The following is a 26,843-nucleotide window of genomic DNA, read 5'->3' as shown; positions in this document are numbered from 1 at the left end:
ATATTCTTTAGCATTTGAAGTAATTCTTGATTTACTTTTAATGCATTCTACTTAGAAACAGCAATTTTTTTTCCAAGGAGAAAGAACTGCAGAATATGATTGTAGTCATCACTGTTGTGTCTTGACCAAGTGGCTAAAACGGAAGTAATAACAGGAAACATTTTTGATATAAAAAGATGTGACCATCAAGTTTTAGAGAGACCAGGCCGTGATTCAGTAAGCCATCCCTACACATACATGAAAGCACTTATGTGTTTAAGGCACAGGCGTAAGATATTAAAATTGTACTTCTTTAATACTTAATACGACTTCACATACTGGAATGATTTATTCTGGAAGTTTTCATAGGGTCTTAGAGGGAGACTTTTCAACTTAAAAAAAATCACTTCTGATTTCTCTCTTTTTTTGTTTTAAAACCTCCTATTTTTGCAAATTCCACAAATATTATAACTCAAAGATGAGAAATAATTTCTCTATTTTTTCCCTGTTTCTTTACTCTGTACATTTAACAACGTATAGTGAGTTCATTACTATATCAGTGTACCTCTGTGTGGGTTTTTTACACAGCAAGAAGGGAGAAAAAGCATTTACCTTTCCTCCCACTCTCACCCACTCCCCCTCAAAAGGAAAACAGGGTTATAAAACCATGAAAAATAGAAGGTGGACTCTGGGGGCTGGCATACTACCTTGAACTATCTAACTCAGTGTTTGAAAATGATGAGATTTCAACAGTGCCCATTTTAAAGAACTAAGTTGATTCATTTTACGCATATTTATTTTCAATTTAGGGTGGTATATACACAAAGCAGTTCCTCTAATTTTACTGTATAAAGACACCTATGATATCTAATGATCCAGGAAGATCCTATACTACATATAACTTTTAGTTTGAGAATTTCAATATAACACAAATGATTTGAAATGGAAAATCTAAATGAAAAAACCTCCAAATCAGAAGCTGTAATCATGAAAGGTATTTTTATAAATTGTGTACTTTCATAACACTTTTCTCTGAGCCAAATTCTGGAGAAGCAAAAAGGAAGCAGCTGAAAGAACAATAGAAACAGACAAAGGTGCTATACGCATTCAGGAAATTTTAAAAGAGAAGGGATTAGATTGTTAAGAGTTTTCTTGTGATAGTTTTGGCTGAAGAAGCAAGGTAGATAAGCTTCTGTCATGTCCCTGAGAGAGCTTTTGTGGCTGTGAACTTACAGGAATTGAACGACTCAGGTATCGTGCTGGAGAAGCAGTTAACCCCATAAAGGAGGGCTGGTAGCTGCTGTTGTCGTCATCTGTCCCGGTGCTGTGAGAACTGGCAGGATTGTTGAGGTTGGTGCCATTATTGCTGCTTCTGTTGTACAGGTTGTTGTTCAGCTCATGGTAATTTCTGGTAGGCAGCTGCAAGCTGCCATTCAAATGACTGGAGATATGGTTTACAGAAAAACCTGTCCTAGAGGATGATGACATCATTTTGCTCTCTGTATCATCTGAAGCAGCATACAGGTTCCCTAGAGAATTGGCTAGCCTGGAGTTTACGGAAACGCTGAGTGGAAAACATGTGGGAAAAATACATGCAATGTATATACATGTGAAGATTTCACACACAAGACATTTAAAGACATTGGGGAAAATGACAAGGACCATTCTGACACATATAAACAGTGGTAGCACACAGCTTCATTTTCTCTCTGAAATAATGAAAATCCAAGTTCTGTACAAATTGCACATCAAAAGTAGTAATATAAGACAAGATAATGCAAGACAAGATAAAGTAGCCAAAAAGCTATTTCATAAATATCCTGAGAGTAAAAAATAGGATGCCTTTAGTTCACTAAAGCACTTATTTGGGCTAACATAACATCTCATTTCATCTTAATGAATGAATATTCATTATGTCCAGAGGTTATGTCAAAATTCATCAACCATCGTGAGTTTCATTTAACGTCCTACATTATTCAGAATAGCAGAAATATCTAAGCTGTTACCTAATGGTAACAAATGAAAAGTTCATAAAAAGGGCATATGATCTCCCACTTAGTATTTTCTTGAGATGAACAGAATTTTATAGATATTAAAGTTTTGGGAGTGTTCCCACTAATTTATATTCCATCTCAGACATAAGTGACAAATGTATAAAGCAAGCACAATGGCCTCTTTCATAATTTGTCACGTGACTTTAGAGAAAGTGACCTAACCCTCCCTTAAGCCACCCAAAAAGCCACAGAAGAACAAGAAAACGTACCTTTTTAAATTAGATCCTAAGGATGTAGGGCTTCTGCTTATTCTCTTTGCAGAGGGTGAAACAGCTGCGGCCACCTTGGAGGACTTTGACGGAGACACGGACACTTGTGTACTACTTGAACTATTCAATCTGAAAAAGTACAAAGCTTTAATGGGGAGCGAGATTATATTACTCAAATGTGAACTTCAGAAATAATAAATTGTTTTAAACATCTGAGCCAAGATTTTCAGAAGTGGGTGCCAAAAGTTAGGCTTCTAAATCCATATTTAGGCACTAAGTAGGTGGCCAGATTTTTCAAAAAAGTGTAAGCACTCAGCAGCTCCCATTCACATCAGTTTTGAAAAATCCCGATTAAAAAAAATAAAATAAAAATCTTGGCTCTGATTTGCTCCTATTTATGCATTTTTGCTAATAAACCCTGGATATGTTTAAAGAACCAGAATAAAGATAATTTTAGATATTAAAAGATCACATCAGTTTGTTATTCACAGCCACTGAGTTTTCCCTCAATGTATCAAGTCACTTACTTGGTTAAAGGCTCCGTGAGCATGCTAAAATTTTTAAATTGCAACTGCCAATTTTAGATAGAACGTCTGCTGCTGATAAAGCTCATTTTTGTTCCTAAATTCTGCTCTTCATTCTTGTGTTTTAGGGGCTGATCCTGTGAGATGCTGAGCATCCTCTCTTCTAAATGACGTCAAAAAGTACTCCGCACCTATTCTTTTCTAGGATTGGGCATTTAATAACTAAGTAATATATGACTTAACAACAGAAATATGGTGCAGTAGGTTTCTCAGAAATATTTTTGGGCAAGTCCTAAAATCTAGTGACACTGTGATATCCTCTCACTCCCATAGCTGGCAGCTCAGTATGTTCAACTCCTGGGGAAAGAAAGTGCTGTGTGTTCTTAAAAGGTTCCAACTGAAATAACGTGGTAATAATGGTCTTGGGTGGGAGCTCCCCTAAGTCTGTGCCAAGGAGTCTCTGAGATAGACAAAAGTAAACAAGGGGAAATGGAGATCAGCGCTCTTAAAAATCATGTCTCTTAAAATCACATTGGGAACAACTGTAGCCAATATATTCTTTTGTTTACTAAATACTTTCCCCTAAATAGTACTATTTATCTACCTTAGATACCAGGTGACAGGCACAATGGAAATAACCAACTGCTAGAAATAATGATTCAAATTTATCTTTTTATATGTGGTACCATTTCTAATATGGTTCTTAATATTAACACCACTTTTCATGCTAAATTGTATTATCTTTAATGTGGCACAAGGTTTGCAGAAATGTTTAATTCTGACCCAAGTCACAAGTGAAGTAGTGTCCTTCTAGTCTCTAAAGGACATTTATCAGCTTCATAAAGTTACTATACATTTTACAGAACCGGCAGACTTTAATTAGGAAAGGCCCAGTTATAAGACTAAAAAAGTTTTATTCCACCATTACTAGAAGACTAGCTGTTCTAATTAACCAATTGTTGTCTGTCCCTTGAATGGCTGCTTAAAATAGATTTTAATATCATTAGCAGAAGTCAAACAAATTGCTATTAATCAAACTGATAAGACAAAGCACTAAAAGGTTAAAGAGTAGAATAGCAGACATTTTTAAAAAATGAAATGTAAATGCACTAAACATTTTCTCACAAGTTTAACTAAGTAAATAGATACCTGAAAGGTTGTGATATTGATCTGGTGTGCAATTTCATATCTTCCAGCCTAAAGTAATTAAAGCAGCTTGTCACACAAAAAATTATGAAAGTATCGTTTCAATCTTTTAGTAAATATAAGAACAAAGACCCTGACTTGGGCAATGTTTTATTTATGTGCCGCATACATAAAGTAGAAAATGCTTCATATAAATTGTGAGATGCATCATACAAATATATAATTTTTTAAATTGTACTCCTGTAACATTGTTTTTCAACTACAACCATCACACCTACAATCAGCTGCCATCTCCTGTCATACAGTAGCAGCTTCATACGTGCATACGAAAATTCTGTTATAAAAAGCCAACTATCTAGGTATTTATGTGGTCCTCCTCCTCATAGTATATGAACTGAAGGATAGAAATAAAACTTCTATTCCTTCTTCACCTTTAAGGGTAGCTTGAAAATAGGTTAGAAGATTAAGTCTCTGGTCAGCTTACTGTGGAAAAAAGTTACGTGAAAAATGAAGTTTGCATTTACTTCTGAATGTGGGGAGTACTATTCATGATGTCTTCAGCTTTAAAAGCCTTCTATTTGAACTGCACAATATGTTTAAATACAGACTTCAGCATCATATTTTTTGCATAGACAATGTTTTACAATTATATTTAAAAAGAAGAAATTTTTGAGCAGAAGGGGGAAAAATATAAAAGGAAATCAGAAGTATGAAAAAGGAACCCAAATATTCTTTTCATGTGCAGTTACTAAGCAATAGCAAAGCATTTTGACTTGAACTGCTGTAATTAAGATTACATATGAAATGGCATTTCGTTTAACTGTTATCCTTAAAAACTTTCATATAGTTATTGCTTTACAAGATGGAACTTGAAACTCATGAGAAATAGAGATAAATAATTTAAAACTGGAACCAAATATATTGTTAATTATTTTCATAGGAATGTAAACTTTTATATGGTGAATAAGTATACATTTATAATATGACAACAATTGATACTTTAGATTTTGAGTTGCATTTTTCAAATTTTCATTTGGTGCCTGATGATACAGGGTTATTTTAGTAAACAGCAGCAAAGAAAAAAAAATACAGACATGGAAAGGAATAGAACAATATATATGTCCATATTATATTCAGTTCTGTCTTAGAATACTTCTAGCATAACTAATTAAGGCTCAGACATAATAAAAATCTCTTTACCGCTGCAGTGGCAGAGAGAATAATTCTCTCCTTTGGAATGCAAGTTTTATTTTAAATTAAATATCCTTGTTCGATAATACTACCCTCTCTAAAGTTTCTCCAGTTCTGCATCTCTCTTAGCTTTTAGGACTCCCACCATTTTTATCTGCTTTAACTGTCCACATATCAGGAAGCAACTCTACGCACTTGCTGAGGGACAATATGTGGCACTTAGTATGGTGCTTGCCACAACTCCTTAAGCATCGCTGTTGAGAAATACAAAACATCTTTCCAAGGGTGAAAGGGTACTACCTCCCAGTTCGTAACAGGAGACAGGAAACTGAAATCCATTTTCTCCTATGTGTCTGCAAAGAGAACTTCCATTAGACTACTTCCCTTTAGCTAAAATGAGTTCCCCCTTCTTGAAATGTGGGCACTGGCCTTTTACTTGGCTAATTACAATGTTGTATGCACATATTAAATTGCATCAGTAAGTTGTTACAGTTATGAAAGCTTTTACACCACAAAGCAGTATCTGGCTACCACAAATGCAGTCCAGACAAATGGCAACAATATCAATGGCTAACATTAACCAATCTTGAAGGTTGGTTTTGTTTGATATTAGCACATGCTGCCTCTTCAGATTTTGAAGGGTGGTGTGAATAAACTTGACGAAGACCTAAGTCTGAAGAACCTTTGAAGAAGAGAGCTTAAGATTGTGCAAACTATTTCTGGTGGAAAGCAGTGAACTTTAAACTAACAACAAACCTCTATAAATTTAATGTTTATAGCAGGTAGAAAGTGGTGTGGTAGTAGGTGGACTAAGCACAGGACTAGGAGCTAGAAATTTGAGTTCTAATTATTAGTATTTGTTTGTTGTTTTGTGTATTACCATAACACCTAGGGTCCCCTAAAACCAGCTCTAAGACTAACCACTTCTGTAGTCTTAGGCGAGTCATTTAACCTCTCAGTTCCTGATTCCCCATTTGAGTGCCTACCTAACTCATTGAAAAGTTGGCAGTATTAATGTTTGTAAAGAGATCTAAAAATGAGAAGGTCTACATACCATAATTTGTAAGTGTCAGAATTATAAAACAAACACACGAGCATATGCTTGCCATAAAGAATTAGTACACACTGAATTTAATAATACAAAAAGTGGGAAGAGGATTACCTAAGAGCTCCAGTTGTAGCAGATCGCGGCTGTCTCTGACTTTTTAAGGCACGAAGTTTGTCTCCCTGTGTCATGCCGTTCTTAGATTCCAACTCTGCATTGTCTTCAACGTCATTCTAAAACAAAGGAAGATGCACTCTAATAAAAATACAAAATCTTTGGAACAATGATCTAATTTCAGTACCTCAAAGATTACTTCTGCTTTGCAGAGACCACAATTTAAGGGTCAGATAGTGCAATTATAAACAAACTAGGGAAATACTACCTAGACTGAGCTACTGTAAGGTGGGTGCATAACTGGTTGGAAAATCATTCTTAGAGAGTAATTATCAGTGGTTCAGAGTCAAGCTGCAAGGGCCCATCGAGTGGGGTGCTGCAGTTATCAGTTCTGGGTCCAAGTTCTCTTCAATATCTTCATAAATGATTTAGATAATGGCATGGAGAGTACATTTATAAAGTTTGTAGATGATACCAAGATGGGACGGGTTGCAAGTACTTTGGAGGATAGGATTAAAATTAAAAATTATCTGGACAAACTGGAGGAACGGCGTGAAATAAACAGGATGAAATTCAATAAGGACAAATGCAAAGTACTCCACTTAGTAAGGAACAATCAGTTGCACACAATACAAATGGGAAACGACTGCCTAGAAAGGAGTACTGCAGAAAGGGATCTGGGGGTCCGAGTGGATCACAAGTTAAATATGAGTCAACAGTGTATCATCATTACAAAAAAAGCAATCATTCTGGAATGTATTAGCAAGAGTGTTATAAGCAAGACAAGTAGTAATTCTTCCGCTCTACTCCGTGCTGTTTAGACCTCAACTGGAGTATTGTGTCCAGTTCTGGGTGACACATTCCAAGAAAGATGTGGATAAACTGGAGAAAATCCAGAGAAGAGCAATACAAATGATTAAAGGTCTAGAAAACATGACCTATAAGGGAAGATTGAAAAAATTGGGTTTGTTTAGTCTGGAGAAGAGAAGACTGGAAGGGGACATGGTAACAGTTTTCAAGTACATAAAAGGTTGTTACAAGGAGGAGAGAGAAAAATTGTTCTCCTTGGGATAGGACAAGAAGCAATGGGCTTAAATTGCAGCAAGGGTGGTTTACGTTGGACATTAGGAAAAACTTCCTGTCAGAGTGGTTAAGCACTGAAATAAATTCACTTAATATAGGCACACCGCTAGTGACTTCAATGGGGCAGTATGTAAGCATGCAGCCACATGGATGCATTTATAGGATCTAGTCTTAATTATGTACTGAGTCGGAGACAAGTGACATAAAACACTGGAAATAAAATAGGAAATATTTTATAACTGATATTTCAGTTGTTATGGAACCCAGGAATCCTAATTCAGATCTCTACTATCAGGCTAACAAAAGCTTCTTCTTATTCTTACTTATTCTCCTTATTCTTACACTTTGACTTAAGATCAAGAGCAGAGCCTTCAGATTAACACCAAGTAAAATAAATGGATAAATTCTTGTGCTGTGGATTGTGAGGCAAGCGTCTGAAAAGATTAATTTCTCTAGCAAGGGAGTGTGAGAAGTGAGGAAAAAGAAACTTTCAAGATCTTTAGGGCAGTGGTTCCCAAACTTGTTCCTCCGCTTGTGCAGGGAAAGCCCCTGGCGGGCCGGGCCGGTTAGTTTACCTGCCGCGTCCGCAGGTTTGGCTGATCCCACGGTTCGCTGCTCCAGGCCAATGGGAGCTGCTGGAAGCAGCGGCCAGTACGTCCCTCGGCCCGCACCGCTTCCAGCAGCTCCCATTGGCCTGGAGCAGTGAACTGCGGCAACTGGGAGTCGCAACAGCCGAACCTGCGGACACAGCAGGTAAACAAACCAGCCCAGCCTGCCAGAGGCTTTCCCTGCACAAGCGGAGGAACAAGTTTGGGAACCACTGCTTTCGAACAATGCAGTTTTGGAAGAGTTCTGCTCTGCTATTAAAAACCAATATCAAGGAAAACACAAGAATAAAAAAGGGAATAGTATTCTAAATTAGGAATGTATCCCCACTGTTTATCAGCAGGATTAAAAAAAGCCTTTTGAACTCCGAGCACTTTAAAATATTCATTGCCTCAGAAAAATTCAACTAAGACACGTATTTCTCAAAAGTCTGCTACAGGTCATTAAGGCAAAAGGAATATTCAAGTGAATGCCAAAACATGTTATACTACAAAATAGAGCACATTTCTGAAATATCTTAGTATTGGGTCATTTACCAATAAAAAAAAGTGTTAAGAAAGCACTTAACAGCTTTAAGTGTACAATAGTGAACTTCATAGCATATATTATATATATAAAAAATAAATAAATAAATAAAAAAAAAGAATCAAAGGACTTCAGTGGGAGCAGGATCAGATCCATACTGAGGAATCTAAGAAGCTACAGATTATCTTCCACTGAACTTTGAATTTAATAAAAAAATAAATAAAGTAGTACAAGTTAGGGTATTTCAGACGCAAGATCCTCTGTATAGCTTAGGTTATGTATTTCCCACAAAATAAAAAGTATGATACCAAAAAACTTTTGGTAAATAGCATAAGAAAAGCAAGAGAAGTAAAGATTCAAGTGCCTTAACCTACAATTTTAATAGGAAAAAAATATGGAAATTTTACACTATAATAATTAGGAGACATTAAACTAAACTAAACAAGAGAAGAAAAAGTGTGGATGGTTCCAAGTTCCCAGAGAGTTTGCTCTTTTCTAAAGTTGTGGCAGATATAATCAATAATTATTATTTTCAAAAGAACTTGGTAACAAACAGCATGTGAACAGCTTCACCACAGATTAATGCCACCTCTCACTGTTCTCCGATACAAGCTCTGAATACAGCTGTCATGAAGAATACCAGACCTACCATGGGATCTTGCATTTAAATTGGACTGACTACATTACGCTGAATGGCTACTTAGACACAGTTTATATTTTTAACGGTCCTTAGCCAGATAAGATTAAAATTGCTTCAAAAGCCATGCATTTAACATTGCAAGAATTCTTAGAAATATTTATGGGTGGGGAAAATCTAAAATTACCCGATTTTAAACTTCAGTAATTTAACTCCTTAAAAATACAGTAAAAAAGCAACTTAATTATGTACTGTCATAACCAAGTTTTTATAGAAAGCCTAAACCAATTTACATTACAGAAAGAACAAACAGCATCCTAAAAATACACTCTCTTTATTGTTTAAAAATAACTTTTACAACTCAAAAATATCCAAATAGATTTTTTTTCAAATTTAATACAGAAGTTAAAACAATTCCTTCCACCCAAAACACCACCTACATAACTTGATTCAGAATTTTATTTTGTTTTACATCAAAATTAAAAATCTCAAAAAAAAAAAAAAAAAAAGGTTGAAAATGGAACACTGTAAAACAGAAATCTGGCTAAGCAAAGCACGAATCGATACTCCTTTTATAATTATTTCAATAAAGAAATATTTACAGAAAGGAAATACTGAAGAACGTTAACTATTCCGTGAATAACGCAGGTGATAGGGTTAATGCTTTGGTGTCTAAGATCCCAATCCACCTGATTTCTAACCGAGTCTGGGCTCTAAGCCTGTCCCACATGCTCCAGCTGCCATAGATGACTGGGGTCATTCATTGGTTACTACCTGCAAGGACTGGGAAGAAAAAACGGAGGTATTTGTTTCCTCCCACTTGCTGGCTGGTAGCCATTTTTGCTTTGTTTTAACGCCACCCCCTCCCATCTTATATGACATGGTATACCTCTTATGATGCTGAGGGATATGCCGATCATCAAATTTTATTTGAGGTCTGGAAGGGATGTTTCCCACATAGCAAAAATTGGCAAATGGCTATGGAGACCATTTCATCTTCCATCCAACATCCCAGAGTCTGGTTTACATTACACTTGTTGCAATTCCGGTGGATTCCAGTATGGTGACTGGGTTAAGAAAAGGACTCAATGCAAGGTCCCAGTAACCCAATGGGCTACTTGGGTACAGGCCTCAAGCATCACACTGCACAAGGTGTATGCCTCCATGTCTCATGCAGCCTGGGGCTCCCCATCTCTCATCTTTCCGACCTCCAGTATGTATGAGGGAAATGGGCTGGGATTCTGGCTTCATGCCAGAGTCCCTGGGCAGGCCTGAAGGTATAAAGGGGGCACTGCAGTTTGTAAAACCCAGAGTCACTGGTGCCCAGTTCAATTTCACCCTGGAACAGCCCAGTTGGGTATTTTGAGGAGTGCTTTCTCATTGATTAATAGATTAATAAAGCTGTGGCCTCTGCATGTAACCATACTCTGGCACATGTCTCATTGCTTTCCTGTCTGCATCAATTAAGCTGAGCTAGTAAAGAAACTGGCAAAGATTTTTTCTGAAAAAACTTGTAAACAATATCTGTTAAAAGTGAATGTCTACAACAACTGCAAACAAAATCTGAGACAATCCTAAGCCATTTCCATTTCTAGGTTTGTATTCTTTAACCAGATGAAGTCACAACCATCAGAAACAAAGTGCTGGAGGGTCAACAAAGATGAAAAATTGTGATGGGGACAGTATTTTAACTATTTTTTCATTTTAATGATGTGATTATTTCTTAGCATATGAACTCTGTAACAAGACTCCAATACACAAATAGTCAGAGAGTTTAAACTATACACTTGCCAAGATGGTTGATCAAAGGCCTTTGTGAACAAGTAGGTCCTGAAACGACTCCCAAAAGGACAGCAAACACTGGCCCTTGGGAACTAATAGAGTGAATGAATTCCTCCAGCAAAAAAAGCCCTCAATTAAGAATGGTCTGACAACTACATGCTCAGTTCCAGTTAGCAGACTACAACATCAACCCAGTTGATCCTAAAAGCCGCAGCAGAAAACAAGAAATGCACTCTCCCAGAAAACTAGACAGTTAGGATCTTCACAGATCCTAAGCAATAAACTATATGACAATTGGACACAAATAGTTGCCAGAATAGAATACAGAATATACCACTGTTGTATACTCAGAGTGACCCATTCTCAAAAGACAAAAAGGAGTTCAGAAGAGACAATATTAAAGGTGTAACAGCAAACTATCCCGATACAAAGGAAAGACAGGAAGATCAGGAGCAATGTAATGACCTGAAAAATTAAGAAGGAATCCTATAAAAAGTGGAAATGGATAAATTGCTAAGGAGTACAAAAGAATTGCACAAGCACGTAGGGACAAAATCAGAAAGCCTGAGGCAAAAAATGATTTAAACCTAGTAAGGGACATAAAAGGCAAGGAAAAGAGGCTCTATAAATACACTAGGAGCAAGAGAAATATGAGGGAAAGTGTAGGTCTTCTGCTTAGCTGGAAGGAGAGCTAATAACTGATGACATCCAGAAGACTGAGATGTTTAATGCCTATTTTGCTATACTAAGGACAGCTGACCAAAGAGGAAATGTCTCCACACCTCTGTGTACTTTTTGTGATTCTCATCACAGAGGAGATTCACTTACACTCCTTGCTAAGTACTTGAAAATTAGCCAGTGGAAATGAGAACTGCAGCTACCCAAGAGATTGGGGGAGGCAATGAAGTGCTACCTTGCAGCAAAAAGCACTATTGGGACAGCCTAGGTGATAGGATAAATCCAGAATTATACTGAAACTGGAACTGGTTTCAATAGAACTGACTGGAAAACCAGGATGACTGAATCAATGGAGTTGCCAAAGAGTCACACAAGGCGTGCCATCTTCCATTTCAGTGGGTAGTGGCCAGGGTTTGGTTTTTTGTTTAGCTGCTTTTCTTTCCTCAAAATACTAAATATCAGGTAGCTGCCATATTCTTTCAGCCAACATAATTTACCAATAATAGCTAGTCTCATCCTGTCCGATCAAGATGCTAATCTTGAATTTACATTTTGAAATAGATAACAAATAAGCTTTAAGTTTCACTTTTGTGTTGTTTATCATAAATATTCATGTTGCCCAAACATTTTTTCCTTAGAATCTACATTCATTTTGAATTCTATTTTTTTCCATCACTGATGGCTGTTTTATCATTTTGGTTGTTTTCTGCTCTTCTTTTTCATTATTATTAGTATACACCGAGACATTCTTCATTCTTTTTATTTTTCCTGTCTTCATTTAATATGTATAAATTTCAAAAGATCTATTTTCTTCTTGCATTCACATGTGATTTTTATAACAGGCACTATATTATGGAAAGCAGCACTAAAATTGGGTATAGTTCATTATTAAAAGTTATGAGCTCTCCCCGCTGGTGTATGGTTCTTCCAGTGAATGCTTACCTCCCCACATGGAGCCAAGTTTTGTACTTTACTAAAACTCCCACTGACTGAAAGGTCATCCAAGCTAGAAAGAATTTTATTCACAGTTCCATCATCAGCTGATCGTTGTTTTTGTTTGGATCGGCAGAAGTCTCCTTGGATCCACAATACTGCTTGCTTCCTGTTCAATATTAAACCAAAACCAATTAGTATCAACCACAAATTTTCATGCAGACAAAACTGGAGAGAGAAACATGCCAAACCATCAACTGAGAATATTTTGTCTTTTATATCGCGTCATAAATACATCGTATAATAAATGTATACATCTCTTCTTCAGTGGTAAATTTTAAAAAAGTCATAGATCAGATATGAATCCCTGTATGGTTTTGTGCATCAGATATATATTTTCCAGCTGTCCCTTGCTCTAAAATACTTCAGAATTTTGTTTAAAAGAAGCTTATCTGAATCAGAAAAACAAACATACTGCAGAACTCAGTCATTTTGGAACAATATGTTAAAGCCCCACACACAATGCATGACAACGGGGTGTTGTATTACTGGCATGAGTTTGGGAGGTGTGGATTAATCATAAGTAGCAAAACCACGGCTGAGTTATGCAGGAGATTGGGGGAAGTATAGAAGTACAGTAAAGAGAACCAAGACAAGAATATCAGCTGCAGGAATGGAAGGAATGGGCAGATGATTTTTAGGTGCATGGGAGAGGGGGAAAAAAAAAAAAAAGTAGCATTTATCCACTGTGCCACCCATTTATGAGATGTGTGAGCTTGCAAACTGGAGACAGATTAAACTGGAAGTTCTTTAGGACAAAACTGTTTTTGCTGTGTGTATGCACAAATGCTGTCAGACACTACTGTGTTTCATATTAGTAGTAATAATGGAGAGTAGAGAGAGGAATGAAAGAATTTTTAGTAACACGTTTCTGTTAGGAACATCTCTCCTCATTCATAACAAATGGGTAATACCTCTTGCCTGTGGAATTTGCAGGTAGTCCAACAAGGTCCAAAGACTAAGCCCCATGGTTCAACTCAGGCTACCAGAAGAGTTTTTCCAAAGCTATAGAAACACTCCAGGATCTGAATATTAGCATTAAGACAACAACTTGAAATTATATTAACAGGCAATTACATTTTTAAGTCTCCCTTTAGAGAAAATATTCACTTTGTTACAAATTGTGTTTTAGTCATTTACCAGACTTCCAAGGTGGTTGAATGAAGATGGAATCTATTATCAAAGAAAATGATCAGGTAAGAAATTTCTCATACTGCTGTATAGGTTCTCTCCTCATTCATAAGAAATGGGAAGTTGTGAACAATGATTCACAGAAGTATGGAGGTCAGGTGGGGAGTAGATAAGCAGAGAGTTATTCATTATAGTAGAATAAGCAAAAATTAAACTGTGCCTCCCAATATAAAGCAAAAGCTCTGTAATTTAAGGAACTATTTGGGAACACAGTAGCAACTTCCTACCAAAGGATGCCTTCTGCAGAGGAATGGAAACCTTTGACTTTCTTCCTCAGGTAAGGCTCAGACACTTTCTTCCCATAAGAATGCTTGAGAGGTATCTTTACAACTCCAGGAATGCCTATTTGTGCCAAAGAAGTGCTGAGGACTGGAACAAAGTCATAGGAGAACTACTTCCCAGGAACTGTGGTAAGAGGAACCTACGTTGGGCAGAAAGGTTTCTGGAGCTCTAAGAATAATCTTTTCTTTATGACAAAAGGAGTGTGGGTTCTTGTGATGGCAACTAGAAAAACCACCCACAGGCTTGTCTAATCTGTTCTTGTTTAATCTCAACATCAGTTGGAGAGGGTAATATACCTGAATAAAGAATGCTGGTAGGGTTGTTACCTACTTTTCTCTGGTGAGACCTACTATCCTGGGGAAACTCCAGTGTCTCTGCTGTGGTAAACTTTGTGATTATTAAATCTGTATAACAAACATCTACAGGCTGGTTCCAGTTGTTCTGGGCAGTGTAAAAATATAACAGAGACCATCCCTGCCCCAAAGAAATGGTTTGTCCTCATACCAGAAACTGAATTGGACAAGACCAATGCTTATTCCTAATTGAGTTCTGTCTTGAGCCCAAAATGTATCAATGAGGTTAATGGAGAACTCCTGAACTACACTTTTCCTTCAACACCAGGCTGTTAACTGTGAGTGGTCCAGGTCTGGACAAAGAAGACATCCTTGCTTTAAGAGGTCTGGTCTTTTGTTGCTTCTTTGGCTACCTAGCAAGTCCAAACAACTGCCTTTTAGGCAAGTGGTGGTCTAGGAGGATGAAACTTCATCTCTCTATTTTTAAAGATAGCAGATTCTTCTCTGCCTTGGGCATTATTTCCATTACCTCAGAAAAGGTCTGACCTCTGGTTATTCACCGATTTCGGAAGGGGTTCAGGTTTCAGGGCGCAACCTAATCTCTAACCTACAGGAGGGTAGACAAAACTTCCCCTTTAGGAAATTTATCCCATAAAACCCACTACAGGGTTTGATGCACCTTCTTCTGAAGCTGCTGCTACTCTGGCTACTGTGAGACAGAACACTGGACTCAATGGACCACAGTGGTCAATCTTGTATGGGTATTCTTATATTTTTTGCTCAGACATGCAATTGATAGAGCTGAAGTAAAAGGATGCGGTAGCCTGAGATTTTGGAAATTTGTACAGCAGAGAGGCAGAGCTGGAGAGAGAGCTGGATGCTTTCTTTTTTCTAAGTGAGGGATCATAACCCCAGGACCATCTAATCTTCCACGTACACTCCTCACTTTGTGTGGCTTGCTTCCACAATGAGCACGCAAAGATGCAGAGTGAAAACTGGGTTGTCTTTCAGCATATTGTCTGTATTTACCTGCCTAAAAGGGGACATTCAGATATGTACCATGAATGATGCTTATTTTTGTACTGCATACAACAAGTGGGTCCATGCTCTCAGAAAGACTTTTTGGAGGAACATTCTGTGAAGTCCTGCTTAGGGAATGATATCAATGCATAGTGCCAACAATCCTAGCTGCTAGAGATAACTGGTAAGGATGACCACTGTCAGGAAGTGACTGATGCAATGAAGTTGTAGATTTTTGCAAATCTTTACAATGGTGGTAAAATTATTCCTTGTAGCTACTGATTTTGGAGCCACTGTTCTTGCCATACATGACTTCAAAACTCAGAAAAAAAAATACCAAAAAAGAATAGTCTGCATGCTGTTACAAAAGATCTGACCAGAATGTGAAACTTTCACACTGAAAGCAAGGATCCTACCCTGAAACAAACAAACCACTTGCTTGCCACCAAAGAGATGTTCCTTACTAAGTATAGGGAATATTTTTGGTCTGAATGCCTACAATTTAGGTTTTGAAATTTCTATGCAGTCTTCCTCACCCTTACGGTTTATGGGATTTTTTGGATGGAAATCCTCTTTCTGAGGGTGTGACATCTTTTCATTGGTGGGGCTACTGCTCTGCCAATGTTAGGCTCCTAAAACTTATGCAATTTCTATTTTTTTGTAATATAACATTTTGGCTAAAACCAAATGTTAAACTAAAAGCCCCCATTTGGACATTACGATGTCCTCAAAGATGGTACATGTGGAAAACCCTCTACCGAATTATGATTGAAGGGGAAAATAGATATTTTATTATAATTAATATTGATGAACTCCTTGCAAGCTAGTGGTTTCCTGTCCTGTGATAGTCATGCAAGGGTTTTTATTGGGACAAATAGCTTGATTGTGAGAATAATCTGTTAGAAAGACCAAGGAGCCTGAAAGGACACCTGTTTGCTTCCCCAGGGTGGCCAGCGGATATCTGAGTACTTCAGAAGAAACCTAGTACCAGTCAAGGCTTTAGGGGTCAGAAAATCAGGAGCCAGTTTGAACATGGGAAGGGATTTCTCTCTTACGTCCCTGTAATTCTAAGATGATGTAGCTGCATATGGAATGTACTTCTGCTGTAAGTACAGACTACCTGAAGTGCTCCTTCTAATCTAATGTGGAGCCAGCTCATGAAGATGGGGAGGGACAGAGAGAGACCTCTTGCTACTCTTCAGATTCTGATTCCCTTTCCCTGTCAAAGTGAGGGTCTGCAGGCAGTAAACAAGAAACAGGCAAAATTTTTATTACACTGCTGTCTGAAATCTGAGACCCTTTCCTTGAGAGAGCCAGGGTTCATGGGCTAAAAGCTAGAAAGGCACAATACCTATTATGTTGCAGCCTGAGGTAGGGCTTCACAGGAGTAACAGGCTTCTCTGCATGTCTACATATGCTGCAGGGTGAAGATGGGACCAATACCAAGCACAGTGAAGGAACTTTACAGAGAACTGGAAAGTCCCAGCAAACACTACATCTGGGTGTAAAGGCAAAGAAGAATGGGTTTAAACCCTGATATTTACTCCACTTGCTCATTAACAAAATGAAATGATGCCTTACAAAGACTACGCTTGCTTTTCTATTTTTGGATCTGAAGCCTCTGGGGTTTGCAAGATTTATTCCTGGAGCAGGCTGGGAGGGTTCTCCTCTCCTTGGAAACCCTCATGCTCCTCAATGAGCCTTCCCACAGCAGAGTTGTGGTTTGGGGGTGGTAGAAGGAGGGAGAGAGGAGAGGGCATGCCAATCTGATTCAAAGCACCATGCCCGGCTCATCCAGTGAGGCTCCTGAAAAATCACTTTATAAATACAGCATCTTAGACTTGGCTCAATGAGTGCAGGGTTTCTTTGCTACTGTGATGGGGGCAGAGGGAGCTTGCTAAGAGGTGCCGCTGCACTGGAGGAACCAGAGGGGTAGAGCATCAATGCTCCAGTGATCCTTCAGCTCAGCAGAGAGAGTGGGAGGAGCTAGAAGCTGAAATGAAGTTGCTACTGCATGAAAATGAATAAAAATTGAAGTTATGAAACAAAACTGAACTGCCAACTTGTTCTGCTGCCAGAGATAGAATTTTGGTGGCCTGAGTTGAACAGTGGGGCTTAGTTGCTGGAAGTTCCAGCAACAACACTGAATTGCTTCTAAACTGTGCAGGTCAGAGGGATTACCTATTAGTGATGAATGAGGACAGAAGCTGTGCAGCAGAAATTTACTTTATCTTTTTCTTTACAAGATCTGGAAATCTATTATAAAGTGTGGTTGTAAGTGGAAGGACTGTTCTCTGCTAGCTAGGGAGGAAAATCATGCTTCAAACAATTCAGCATCTGTTCTCTTCCCAGGTCTTTATAAATAATAAAATGCAAAACAAAAACAAAAAAGCAACCTGTCTCATCACCCATCAGGGTCTTGTCTCAGCCCTTGTCTCTAGGGCTTCAAAGTCCTTACAGCCCTTCTTCATAGCCTTCCCCAGCCAGCCCCTGCGCCCTGCAGGTGTCCCCTGCCTCAAGCCTTCTGCCTGGCAGGTGCAGAGAGCCCTTTTCCAGTTCCTTTTCCAGCCCCAGGTCTCTGCTTACAGGGCCCAAGGACTGTAACAAGCTTATTGGGATGCAAGCATGTGCCTTGTTACAGTGATAGTCTTTACTCTCTTCATTCAAAGTATGTTACATGTAAAGCAGAGGTTGGAACACACTGTTTTTAGTGCTGTCCATGAAGTCTAAATTTTGAAAGCAAACTTACATAGCCTAATAAAAGTGGCAGTACAGATCATTTGAAAGTTCACTCCTCTCACCAGTACAGTACACTGTGGCACAGAGTATGGTAAACAGTTTTCACAAAATGACTATCAAGTTGATTTTCTTGACACTTTGCTGCTCAGAAAAGCAGTAGGAAACTGAAGCAATGCATTTCCTCCTACCTACTCCATTTTCCTCAGTGAAACTAAATAGCTTTTTATTTTACACATGAAAACCATTGCCTAAATCCCAAAGATGAGTGACCATCACAAAAGCATATGCAGAAGTGAACTGGAAACCTTTCATTCGTCATAAAACATATATTCCTTTCATAGAATCATAGAATATCAGGGTTGGAAGGGACCCCAGAAGGTCATCTAGTCCAACCCCCTGCTCGAAGCAGGACCAATTCCCAGTTAAATCATCCCAGCCAGGGCTTTGTCAAGCCTGACCTTAAAAACCTCTAAGGAAGGAGATTCTACCACCTCCCTAGGTAACGCATTCCAGTGTTTCACCACCCTCTTAGTGAAAAAGTTTTTCCTAATATCCAATCTAAACCTCCCCCATTGCAACTTGAGACCATTACTCCTCGTTCTTTGTATAAGCTTAAAAGATGAATATAGTGTAGCAATAAAGTCAGTGATAAAGACAGGCCTATGTCAATATAATTTCAAATAATATGCTTTTACATGATTGTTGCAGAAGAGAAAGAAAGTCTGGTTGACTAGTTCAGGATGATGAATTTGTACCTCCTGATAGATACACTGAATACATGCTTTATTACCACACATAGCAAATATTTGCATGTTTGCCAGCATGTGTGAACTAATTACCTGAGGTGCTCTCTCTCTTTTGGCTCCAAATATTCATAAAAGTGGGAGCATAAACACATAAATCTCACTATGAATAAATCTTTTTAGCTCCAAATTTAGTTTTTTACATTTTTTAAAAGGAACAATAATCTATTTCTCGAATCTTCTCTATTAGCCTTCTTTTCCCATCAGAAGTATAAGATAATATCACTTCTGTTAGAGGGGAAAAAAGTGTGACACTATAGCAATAAACCAAAAAGAGATTGGATTATGTGCATGCATTGCCTCAGAGAAAAGCTCCCACTGGGAGGTCAGATAATCAGTAAATATAGCAGGATTAGATAGTTGAAAAAGTGTTCCTACACAGAGTGAGGAAAGTCAATATCCAGTATACTTAAGAATGATCTGAGATTACACAGCTGCTGATGTCAGCCAAGTTAACTCGGAAGAACATGATGGGAATTTTTAAAACGAAAACAGCCAATATAGGAGATGGAGCTGTAGAGGAATCCTGCCATCGCTTCAATAACAAGTAAAAACTGAAATCATGTTGCTCATGAAGTTTACGATCATTTATAAGAGGGCTTTGTGTATTTTATATATAATTATACATATAATTGTGCTTCTAGCTCTCATGTTTAGGAAGATAACTTTTCAGATGAGAACAATGTGCAAATCAATGCAGAATTGTTTTCTCAGGCTGCTTACAGCCCAAAGCAGCAACTCTAAGACAAGCATGAGTTGCTCCATTTATCTATATGTGTTGTTCACTCTGAATACTAATGATATTTTAAATAGCAAATCTGTTACCTATTTTACTGCTTCACATTTTAAACACAAGCACAACCCCAAACCACCTGCCATGTTTTCTCAGGTGCCAAAAGCCTTAACTGTCCCCAGGTAATAAAACCTTGAGCTCTGTTCTAACAACTTCTAAAATAAAGTTTTGTGTTGCCAATACAAAAATCTACAGCACAAAAACCTGAAAAATGTAGAGAAAGGTTAAAAAATTTATAACTCCATTTTAAAATTTCCCTGCATTTTACAGTAAAATCTGCAATTTCCCACATTGGAGTGCTGCAGAACAAGAGTTATGTCACAGCATGTAAGTCCAATTGAGTGAATACTAACGCTCTGAGTAATAGGCTAATTTGAGACTGTTGTATTTACATTTGTTGAAATAAATGTTACTTTAGCACAATCTGTGACACACATGCAAAGCCCCCTTCCTATTCCAGGGAGAGGGCCCCTCCCCAGAGGGAGCTGCTGAATACAGGCTAGGCTGTTGCTCCCTTTGGGGTGGAGTGAGTAAGGGGAGAACCTTCGGCCCTAACTAAATCAGGGCATGAGTGAGATGTACAGAGTGGAGGAGGGCAGGGCGAGTGGCTGGTGCTGGGAACCCAGCAGGCTAGGAGGTAGCGAATCCAGCGCTTTCACTAATCTTTCCAGACAACCCTGTGTCTTACTGCCAAGAGAAAGCTGACAGTCGGGGGCATCAGACTAGATTGGCACCTCCACAGGACTCATTGACTACGTGTGTTTTTTTTAAACAGAAAAGGTTTTTATAAATCAGACACTAAATATATGGATTTGTGACCCAAATCTAGCCATTGGTACCAAACTTAAGGTAAAGATAATAAAGTAATATATTTCTTTTTCTCAGGCCAAAATCTCAATCTGCCACAGCTCTAGGCTTTATTTGAACCTGAATACATCAAAGATGCTTTGGGCACTGCTAAGCAACACTACACTCAAGCATTTTTTTTTAAATAAAGATGACCACCACTTTGGCCGTCACTGTTCTACTGTCCTTTAGAAGCTTCTGAAACAAGACGTGTATGTGCTTTAAGTTTTCATATTTTCATTTTATAATCAATCTTGATGAAGTTAATTATTTCTCAAACACCACATTTACACTACTCCAGAACAATGTATTTCTCAAACAATACTATTATTCTGCAACAATAGATATTAAAGGTATGAATCTTCAACTCAAATTTTGGCACAGGTTTCTCTTGTGCGACCTTGGACTAGTCATTTTTTAATCTCTATGCATAGGCACTGACTCCGTGGGTGCTCTGGGGCTGGAGCATCCACAGAAAATTAATAAATCTCCTCCTCCCCCTCCAGTGTCTCCCGCCAATCAGTTCCTCTCCCTCACCCCCCAGCACCTCCTGCCTACCCCCATCAGCTGTTTGGCGGCAGCGTGTGCAGGAGGGGGTTGGCCTGGCCTATGCATACCCCAGACGCCGGGGAGCGGAAGGGGCGGAGGTCCAGGTGCAGATGGGGCGGGACCAGCCAGTCCCTTCCGGCCGCTGGGATGCTGCTCTGCAGCATGGTGGGCTGATGTTGGTGGCTGTCAGAGAGCCTGCTCAGCCTGGCTGGGAAGACTGCTTCTGCTCCCTGCTCAGGCGCCAGGAACTGGGGGTGAGCGAGCCAGAGTCCCCCACCCCCTGGCATGTTTCCAGCTTGCTCAGCCATGGTCCCCAGCAGCTGAGCCCAGGCAGGGAGTGGAAGCCACCTCCCCAGCCAGGCTCTCCCAGACAGCTGCTAGGCTGCAGAGCAGCGACTGGGAGGGGCCGGCATTAGAAGCAGCCCCCTCCCACTCCCCGCCTGAGCTCCCTCCCGCCAGAAATGTGCTCCGGGGGGGAGGGGGAGGGAGGTGCAGAGGGAGGACAGAGCACCCCCCCCCCCCCACCTTGCAGGTAACATGGGTTGGGGAGAGCACGGTGGCCCCAGGCTGAGTGCAGGGGAGGCCGGAGGGGCGAGAAGAGAGATGACATGTTCCTGGTCATGGGACCCCCATTTAGATCATGCCCCCTCCCCGGTATGGGGAGGCACCAGTTATTTATGGCCACCCTCAGGAGAGGGGGTGGAACGAGGGTGAAAAGAGGCGGGGCAGGGCCTTGAGGGAAGGGGCAGGGCCTGTGATGGAGCAAGACTGTTGTGTATCTTAGTTTTTCTTAAGGACACTACATCCTCTGTTAGATTTTTCCCATAATGATGCGCATTTACAGTGGTCATCTTAAAATGTATTTTGTGTTGGATAGGAAGTTAAGCTTGGGGCAGGAGGGGAGGTAATGGGCAGAAGAGTCTATGCTCACCAAACCTCACTCCCCTTCAGAGCCTGGAAAGGAACCGAAGATTCCCGAGTTGTATGTACCATGCCTCTGCTGTCAGCAAATATCTGTGAAATCCAATGGCAAAGTGTCCTATTCCCACCTCCAGTGCTAGTATACTCACTCTTCCAAAAAGTAGTAGGTGACAACCTACTACTGTTATCAGTTACTTCATTAGTTCAAGTGGCAGAGGGCTGTGAGGTCGATCTAAAGATTCCAATCCTGCTGATGACCCACGCAGGTGTCAATATAAATGCCACATTACGGAATTTGTTTTTTCAGTTTGCTTTTTTAAAAAGCCGAAGATATTACACTCACAGTCATTAAAAACATTCAGAGTCCAAAGTCAAGCACTCAAAAAATCAGGAAATGCCAGAATTAAGGATGCTTGTGCATATGCATTAAGATACCACCTTTAAATACATTATCACATACTTTTCCCCCCCACATTCATCCTCCTTGGATAATCACAGGCTTAGCCTCCAACACTGACACCCCTTTCAACTCCCAGACCCCTTCCCCCGTGCCCCAAAAATAATCAAACCCAAAATCCAGGAGAGTTTTAACTCCAATAAAGGAAGAGTGCCAGAGATTCCATAGAGATGTCACAATTGCTACTGATTTTATGTGGAAGATAGTCAAACACTAAGGTGATGATGGGCGGCAACACAAAACCCTATGAAATTAGATAGATAAGATTTGGTAGATACTACAAATAGGTAAAAACAGAGATGGTTAGAAGCAGTAGACTACCTACAGTAATAAAAGATGCTATACTCACTCTTCCAAAAAGTGCTGCTGGGGTCCTATAATAGAGCCTGGCCGACATATTCTAATCCAAGCAATGACTTCAGCATGCGTGAACCTATAGTGTTTCATTATGTAACAGGCTAGCAATGTTCCTGTTCTCCCAAGACCAGCTACAAGAGACAAAAGTATCAAAATAAATATTCATATACAAATACACACGTACAACACTTAAGTATTTTGAAACTGAAGTGTTCCCCCCATACCACATCTCTATATTGCAATTTCATCCATGCCTCTGATGTTGGATTTATGATTTTTGCTTAATTTCTTATTCAATTTGCTATGTTTTAGAAATAAAGCTGGCCAGATACCTAAACAAGTATCAAATTGTTGGAAGTTTGTTTTAGTAGAAGTGTTTAAGAAAACATGGAAGAAAGGTGGAATTGTGGATTTCATTGTAATTTGCATCATTTCACCACTAAAACCCTTTAGATTGAAATTTATTTCAATAAATAATTTTTTAAAGGAAGTTTTTAATTTTTATAACTGATTATAAAATACAAAAATGTATCTAATATCCTATAATAAATGTTAAAAAAGCAAAATGTGTTTCCTGATAAAGTAGAAAGAAAATTTTAAGACTGACCACTTTACAAGCTAGGGCTCAAATCCTGCAGACACTTAAGCATGGGTGTGAAAAGATATTCATATTTAAATGTTGGCAGGATTGGGACCCAAATTAACTTTCTGGAATCACTATATTGTGTTATTAAATGAACACTCATTCAATTTATTTTTTTAAATTTTTTTTTTTTTGCAGGTTGGCAAAACTAAAAAAATAAATACTAGTTAGTGTTTTGATAACTGTTTTAATCTAAACCGATTAAAGCAATGATCAAGTTGTTCTGCACAAGGGAAATTAAGAAACAGAAGCTAAGGGACATGTCTAAGTTAACAGCAAGTTAGCAACAGAATAGGGATTTGCCCAATTCCAGTGCTGTGCTCTATCCACTAGACCACACTGTCTCCCCAATAAAATATTTAGAGTTTACAGTATGGTTAATTACCTGCAGATGTCCATTAGCTGCCTAACTATGGTTTCTGCACTAACAGTAACTGTTGAGATGAAAACCTTTTTACATTTCTATCTAGTATTTTTCTTCCATTTAATATAGAACCACCACCACTCTACATTTAATCAAGAAATACTAATCTTGCTGTCTGACTTCTCAGAATGCTAAAATAATTTAAGAAATGGGATGAATGGGGTCACAAGAACAAATAATGAGCCGATTCTATTTAGTACCGCACTAGCTCTGTAGAATGATTTGAAGTGAAAGACAATAGTGTTACATTAGAGACAGACATGCAGTTTGTGTTGGGAAGGCAGTTTATACATAGATTTCTCAAACTGTAACAACTCACATATTTGTCTGAAAAAGAAAACACTCTCTGATCTACAAAAATATTTTTTATTACATCACATTTGTTACTCAAGGTTTCAGCAGAAAAGCTATATGAAAAAACTAAGGCTGCGGAAACACCTGCAATAGCAAACTTTCAGATTAAATGATTTTAACAACAGCTCCAGTAACAAGTGATTTCTAACCTAGAAGCTGTAAAAACATCCTTGGAAAAACAAGAGAGCAATACAACTACTATGCAGTATATTAAGTACGAATGAACATTGAATTTGTATCTTATAAATTTAGTAGAGTCCAAGGAAGGAACAAAGGCCAAGTAGTTGATCTTCAGACAGTATGTTATTGAACTAAATGACAACTAGTTCAACAATATAAATGTACGACAATGAATTCAGAGCATTTAGAGTCATATACTTGTAACACAACTGTTAAGCGTATCATGTCCCTCTAGTAATTAATCCACATAAATTATAACAATCTACTATTATCATCAATAATTTAAGTTACGACTTTAGTTCAAGCCATACAGCTCTGTGTTATTGTTGTCAAAATGTCTGCTGACAACTTCTGGTAGGGGATTCTCAAAAAGAAAAGGAGTACTTGTGGCACCTTAGAGACTAACCAATTTATTTGAGCATAGCTTACGCTCAAATAAATTGGTTAGTCTCTAAGGTGCCACAAGTACTCCTTTTCTTTTTGCGAATACAGACTAACACGGCTGTTACTCTGAAACCTGGTAGGGGATTGTTAGTTTTTTCTGAACATTTTGTAGGAAAATTTAGTGCTCATAGAAATGACAAATGTATACCACTGTTCTGAGCGAGGCATAGTGCAAAGAAATATTTTGCTAACCTCTCTATATAACTCTGTTCATGCACTTCATTCTTGATCTTCAATGGCCCTGCTAGTCCTTCCTGTATAATCTTGAAGAAAACTACCACTAACTGTGCTTGATGCATCAAGATATAAAGCTTTGTGACACCAGTATCACGAATGGGAGTTAATTTGCAACCACTTATTTTCATGTTATGAGAGATCAAGTTCTAGTGAACTGATCTACTGTGCAACCTATCCAGTTCTCCTTTGTCTAAAATTTTAATTGGAGACATAATCCATATTTGATTACTTAAAAAAAAAAAAAAAAAAAGATACATTAAGTCCCTCAATGCTATAGCTAACAAAAAGCATCATGCCAGGCAGAGTATAAAGATTTTATTACGTGCTACCCAGTATTAAGTTATGGCGCAGTGTACTTGATGCTTTACTCTTCCTCAGGCTACAACAGTAGCTGCAAAATTGTATTTTACAATTAAAAAAAAGTCATGTTCTTTAGACAAAATTCATAGTAGCAGTTCAGAAGCATGAAGACGACTGTGTGCCTCAACATCTACTAGCCCACTTTCTATAAACGCTAAAGAGAGATCTTCAGCAAAATAAACAAAACAAAACAGCAGCATCATTATATGGAATTAAAAAAGAAACCCTGAATAGCAAATAATGTAATGTATAGTTCTCATGCTGGAGTAGAAGAATTTACTGTGAACTCTTTGTAGAATGAAAATAACCTGCACAGGATCAAAAACTCTTAAGCAAAATTATTTTCAGAACTGGCAAATGCTTTTTCTTATTTTGAACTAAAAACTCCTGAGTACACTGTGTTAGGTTTTTACATACCTTTACAGTGTACAGCTATAGCACCTTCAGCATTCTCGCAGATGTTCAAGAACCGTCGCACTATATGGTCACTTGGTGTGCTTCCATCTATGAAGAACAGGTCATAATGCTCAAAGCCAGCATCTGTAAACCGTTTTGCCTCATAGATTTTTTTGTTTAGTCTTATGATTGATGTGACATTATGCTTCCTGAAATAGGGAAAGTAGGCTTCAGGTGCGTGAAGAGGATAACCTAAAAGAAACAAAAAAAGATTACACATTTGTAAATCACTGAAACCTACCTGACACACACGCAAATCCAAACCTCCATTAAAAAACCAAAACAAATGAACACATTTTTGAATGAAAAACTTTTTACTAATGCTGTAAACAATCACATTTGACATTTTAATAAAGGTAAATATATCTATGAGAAAAAAATATGCTAAGATGTGTTAAAAATTAACAAAAAGCTTTAGTCTGAGGTTTATAAAGCTATTATTCTTAGAAATAAAGGTATCAGAAGACATTAAAGCATAATGTGTCTTAGGTACTGTACAATGTCCTGTGTGTTATAAGTTAGGTTTACAATTAATACATTATACACCCACTCACACTCTAAAGCTCTTCTTATAATGAAGGATTGTCTGCTTTAAAGTGGGGCATGTATATGAATGTAGGATTCCATAATGGTGCAGATGTGTATTTGTTATGGAGCCACAGGCCAAGAGCCTTAGAACAAGTGGACACCTTCTGCAACTAAGAAGCTACAGTACAATATGTAAAGAATATGCTGGCAATGCTATTACTATGCTAGTGCATTAGGTTTATCACAAGACGCGTTAATTTTAAATTGGTATTCTGTTTCTTTTTTATTTTTAACCTTTATTTCTGTGGGTAGTAGACCTAGCCAAACTGAACTTCCCATTGTTTATTGTTGGTTAAGAGAGGGTAACTCATGTGGAGAAAATAGCTGCTTTTGTTAAGAA

At 38.3% G+C, this 26,843-nt stretch overlaps 1 protein-coding gene across 6 annotated transcripts in view; it reads right to left on the bottom strand.

Annotated features, from left to right (window-relative positions):
* The window catches only part of CDC14A (cell division cycle 14A), a 109,455-nt gene that overhangs the window by 7,044 nt on the left and 75,568 nt on the right, over positions 1 to 26,843 (bottom strand). For 3 of the 6 annotated variants that reach the window (XM_074961249.1, XM_074961253.1, XM_074961254.1), the window contains 7 exons: positions 25,877 to 26,107; positions 22,810 to 22,948; positions 12,516 to 12,675; positions 6,266 to 6,381; positions 3,916 to 3,963; positions 2,243 to 2,371; positions 1,213 to 1,543 (listed from right to left, as the gene is read on the bottom strand). In XM_074961249.1, the coding sequence (XP_074817350.1) occupies positions 1,213 to 1,543; positions 2,243 to 2,371; positions 3,916 to 3,963; positions 6,266 to 6,381; positions 12,516 to 12,675; positions 22,810 to 22,948; positions 25,877 to 26,107 (1,154 nt within the window). Of the gene's footprint in view, positions 1 to 1,119; positions 1,544 to 2,242; positions 2,372 to 3,915; positions 3,964 to 6,265; positions 6,382 to 12,515; positions 12,676 to 22,809; positions 22,949 to 25,876; positions 26,108 to 26,843 lie in introns of those variants that run through there. The other 3 variants (XM_074961248.1, XM_074961251.1, XM_074961250.1) reach the window with 3 other exon arrangements.

Source organism: Natator depressus, chromosome 8 (assembly GCF_965152275.1).
Source record: "Natator depressus isolate rNatDep1 chromosome 8, rNatDep2.hap1, whole genome shotgun sequence".
In the NCBI taxonomy this organism is placed as follows: Eukaryota; Metazoa; Chordata; order Testudines; family Cheloniidae; genus Natator; species Natator depressus.
The sequence above is the reverse complement of the archived record's forward strand: the minus strand, read 5'-3'. Positions and strand labels throughout refer to the sequence as shown.